This window comes from Nematolebias whitei, chromosome 3 (genome assembly GCF_014905685.2).
Source record: "Nematolebias whitei isolate Nwh7 chromosome 3, NemWhi1, whole genome shotgun sequence".
In the NCBI taxonomy this organism is placed as follows: Eukaryota; Metazoa; Chordata; class Actinopteri; order Cyprinodontiformes; family Rivulidae; genus Nematolebias; species Nematolebias whitei.
In genome coordinates, this window is record NC_056500.1 from 19,654,432 (window position 1) to 19,658,957 (window position 4,526).

At 37.1% G+C, this 4,526-nt stretch overlaps 1 protein-coding gene across 1 annotated transcript; it reads right to left on the reverse strand.

Moving 5' to 3' along the window:
• Nucleotides 1-2,810: 2,810 nt before the first annotated feature.
• Nucleotides 2,811-3,775, reverse strand: uts2d (urotensin 2 domain containing). The gene is made up of 5 exons (XM_037698296.1): nt 3,634-3,775; nt 3,371-3,475; nt 3,241-3,278; nt 2,940-3,027; nt 2,811-2,847 (listed from the first exon to the last, which is right to left on the reverse strand). Exons 1-5 carry the CDS (start codon nt 3,731-3,733, stop codon nt 2,822-2,824), a joined length of 357 nt encoding a protein of 118 aa, XP_037554224.1. The 5' UTR covers nt 3,734-3,775; the 3' UTR covers nt 2,811-2,821.
• Nucleotides 3,776-4,526: the final 751 nt, after the last annotated feature.

The window sequence follows — 4,526 nt, forward strand, 5'->3', positions numbered from 1 at the left end:
GCCCGTGAAGGTGAGATTCAGGGTGTAGGTGTGGTGTGGCAGTTTCCTTGGAATGCCTTGGACGGCGCTGCCGGTACAATTGACATAACCGTCATCGCCGCACTCACAACTGCTGGGGCAAGAGAGGGTGCAGTCAAGGAGAGAGAGGCTGAAGAGGATGAAAATCATCCACTGTATACCTGTGCAAATGAAATAAAAGTGTAAATTCAGACTCATAAAGTAAAAAGGTCAGACTTTAGCCAAGAATAAATATTTAAGAAGAAAACCTTTGTATATAAAAATGAATGAATTTCCACCAACCTCTGCAGGAGTCCATCACTGCGTGGTTGCTGCTGAGTTCTGAGCTGTTCTGCTGTGTCATGCTGTCAAAAAGAGACGTGTCCTCACTGTCTGTCAAATCATCCTGCCTGTTTTTTTATTTAATGTTCGCCCTAAAACCATCACATCTTTAACAGTGACGCTCAACAGCAAAATAATAATTATCTTAAAATCTGCATCCTGAAAGTTTACTTTAACAATCGACAAAGCGTAATTTTGTTGTGCTGTTATATTATTGTCATGGATCTGATTGTATTTTTGTGTTTTCTCCTCAACAGCAAGACGTCGGAATATTTTAAGATGTTTCTGAACTTTTGTTTTAATATTATTTTTTTTTTTACTTTGAGTCAGATTTTTGTTTTCTTCTCATCAGAGGCTGTGTCAGAATTGTCAAACTTCTCTTTAATGAGTTAACAGGAAGTGCTGCTCGTTTCCTGTTGTGGACTTATCTTGACTGCCGGGCCTTCTGGTGACAACCCATATGGATGTACGTCCTGGCAGCTGATATCTAACTGGAGGACAAGGAAATGGTCAAAGTGATAAAACATTCACATTTCACTGTTTTTCTACAGCGACTCACCTCTGATCACACTGTGACTGTTACAAACTGCATGAGTCAAAATCTCTTCGTTTCTTTTTGTTCTTTCAGTCATTGAATGCACCACGAGTGTTGTTTCCCTGAACCTCTTCTAGTTTTTAACAGAAACGAGTCTCGTTCATTTTTCAAGTGATCAAGTTTAGGGACCCCCTCATAACCCTCGTGTTTATTAAATATATTTTTTAAATTTGTCTCTTTAATGCAATAGAAATATTTGTGCAACTTAAATACTCAACACCTGTTCTTTAATAGTGTTATACAATTTTTAGATATGAGCTATTTTTCATTCAAGACACACTTAGTTAACAAAATTTTTCATTTAAACTACCAGAAATTAGTTTTGATCAAATTATCAGCATCAAAAACCACTTTAAAGCTTTATCTATTCACACAATGAACATACTAAATGTATTGTCACTTCTTCAAATTATTTCAGAAAACTCTTTACATAAAACTGAGCAGAATCATAACAGCAAGTAACATGGCTTAATTTGTAAACCCATCGATGCCAGACCGCAAAGAGCAGATGCGCCCCGGGGGGGGGGGGGGGGGGTAAGAGTAATTGAGATTTCCTGCATTTTGGTGTATTTTAATGGGTTGTTAAACATCTACGTGCTTATAAAAAAATAAACATTGTTTTTATTTATTTATTTGTTTGTTGTTTTCTTGTGGACTCCCAAGCATCGGCTCATGGACCCTCAGGGATCTGGGGACCCCAGTTTTAGTACCACTCCATTTTTTTTAAGTCTTTGAATTTAGTTTGTTTATAAATTAGCTTATTGTTTGATTTTTAAATTAGTATTTTTGTTTAATTATTTATAATTGTTAAGAATAAATTTGTTGGTTAGTCATTTGTTTAGTTTATATATTTATTTATTTTGTTTGGGATGTGGGTATTAGAGGTATAAATACGTAAGTTTTAGGGAGATTTGGAGGCACGTGGGTGGTCATGTTTTTTTTTTTAATCACCAGTCAGACGTGGGGCAACGAGATGAGCAGTCCTGCAGGAGCTACAGCAGGAGAAGGGATCATGTGATATGTATCACCTTGTTTGCCTGCCAACTTGGAATAAACCATAGAACTGCATTTTTTGGACCTTTCCTTTGGACTGCGTACACCACAAAACCACGATGCTTCAAACAATTTTCTGAGTTACATTTACAGTTACAAAAAATAATCATCTGTATGCCCCTTTTGTGACTGTCTATTGTTGTTGTTGTTCACTGTTGTCATCACGCTTTGTTAAAGAAATCAGGTCTCTCTTGTTAATGAGTCCCCAAGTCTCAATGGGATTAACCTGTCTAAATAAAGGTTGAATGAAAATTTGTCTTCAATTAGATCATTTTAAGATATTATTTTGGTTTGTCATTTTTGTCATTTAAAATTAGACAAATAGTACGAGTTTTTTCAAAACTGAGTGGACCTTTACTTAAAACTTCGAAAAATATATAGGAAAATAACACAAGACGATTTAAAAGAAGATACTTAGCAATAATTTCCTCATTAGAAGTTTAAAAAAAATGCTCACAAGAAAGGATATCCACTATATTTTTATTTACAAAGTAAAATTAAGAGCAGTTCATTCTTAAAGCAGTGACAAAGGTGATTTCTGGCTGTGATGGTGTAAATCTCAGTTCTGCCACATGAGGGCGACAAAAACATAACATTCAAATTAAAACAAGGTATTTATACATCTTTGCAGTCGAGAACATTTCTGTCAAATATGACTGTTTTTTCCCCCAGTGAGCATTCGTGCACTGGAAATGAGATGTTTATTGATGACATTGGGTCACAACTATATATTGCTGGATAACTACACGGTGGTTAAGTTACTTGTTATGAGTTTTAAGGCTTTGTTAAGCTTTGCAGCATGTTTTCACAGTGGTCTTCTCTTTGTTGTCCATGTCAAACACAATACTTCCAGAAGCAAGCTGTAGAACACACAGATGTGCAGAATCAGCATCAGTATTTCTATTAAGCTGCAGATGAATTATTCTCAGAATAATGAATGCATTTAACTCACGTTCACCTCTCTTCCGTGTTATGGATTTGTCTTCTGCCAAATTTGCAGCAATCTTCTCCAACTCCAGAGCTTCCCTCAGTTCTTTTAGCTGCACGCAGAGATTAAACACGTCGGGATTATTGTTAGAACGTCATCTATTCAGACACTTTAACAGTAGAAAAATGTTGTTTTTAGTGTCTCATATCTATTTAGATCATAGAAGAATTAAAACAGCTGCTTGTTTTAAACTGAACACTGAGCAAATTCTCCATCATCAAACCAAAAAGCAAACATGCATGTCAAAACTAGAAAAAGTCTTCACCTCTTCAAGCTCAGCTAATGTGTTGGCCAGTTTCGTACCTGAAGACAGAAGATCTAGTTAAACAAGCGTGTGTTTAATTTACAATCTGATTTTTTTTTTTTTTTTTTTTTACTTCAAGCACCAAACGTACCCAGTACGTCGTTGTTTTCAACGGGATCTGAGTTTTTGTGCAGTAAAAGATCGAGAATCTTGCTTTGAGTGTCTGTGTCTTCTTTGGAATTAAAAACATGGTTTCCTGCACAAACAAACCACATCACAGCAACACTATAAACACAAAAGTATCCAAAAAATAAAATAAAAAAATCTTAATGGGTTTCGTCCCTTAACTTTATGCACATGTCTAAAATAAAACTACAAAGACTAAATTTAAAATACTAATTTTTGTTCACTCACCAGAGGTAAATATGCTCCTCCCCTCCACACTGGTAACTCCCTGCAGCATTAACAAACCGAGGAGTGCTACGCAGCAGTTCACAACTGTGACCCTGTCCATGGTGAATGAAAGTGGAGCTGTGAACCTTCTTCAAACAACTCAAGCAATCCTCTCCTTTGAGTCCATCTAGTCATATTTATACGCTCCTTGGCTAAAAGGAGGGGCCCCTCTCCTATTTGGACCCTAAATCAGAACCTTAGTCATCTTCGTCAACCGCCCGGCCTCTGACAGAGACCATGAAGCGTTTGAATGAAATACAGGCTCTGACGTTGCAGCGGAGGCCAGTACATCACTTTGGCATGGTCACATCAAGAGGAAGTTATCAATCATCCAGTTGGTTATAAGAGACCTCTGTCAGATAGTCTTGGCATCGGTATGTCTTTGTCTTTCACAATAATTGCTTCTTTAAATAGGCACATGAGAGTGTTTGGATCTAGAGAAAGAGAGGTAAGTAAATTGTTTTAATCTGTATGATGGCCGAAGCACAAAATGAGCTCCTCGGTCTTGGCTTCAAAACTGATTTAGAGCTGAAGGAATATCCATCACTAAGACCGAGCCAACATCACTTAGGTCACCACTGTCTGCCCTGTGCATCAAGGAAAATCACGTCTCACACCTCTGCCAAAAAATCAACTTTATGCTCAAGTTCATTAAGGAAATGATCTGGCTCCCATTTGCTAGATTTGACCAGTGGGCGGCTGGTATTAGTCCAGGTAGAGGTCTTGCATTGAAGAGTTTTGCACAGACCTACACAGATGTTTGACTGTAATTGGAGTCGTTTCGTTGTTCATTCTTAATCACAACCAAGAGATTCAAGTAAATAGAAGCTGAATGCTATTTTGAGTAATTAAAA

Excerpts from the sequence above, each read along its gene's own strand:
- uts2d (XM_037698296.1), bottom strand. The coding sequence starts at position 3,733 with ATGGACAGGGTCACAGTTGTGAACTGCTGCGTAGCACTCCTCGGTTTG. Across the intron at positions 3,476-3,633 it reads GAGGAGCATATTTACCTCTG|GAAACCATGTTTTTAATTCC; the intron begins GTGAGTGAACAA and ends TTGTTTGTGCAG. Across the intron at positions 2,848-2,939 it reads AACACGGAAGAGAGGTGAAC|CTTGCTTCTGGAAGTATTGT; the intron begins GTGAGTTAAATG and ends TGTGTTCTACAG.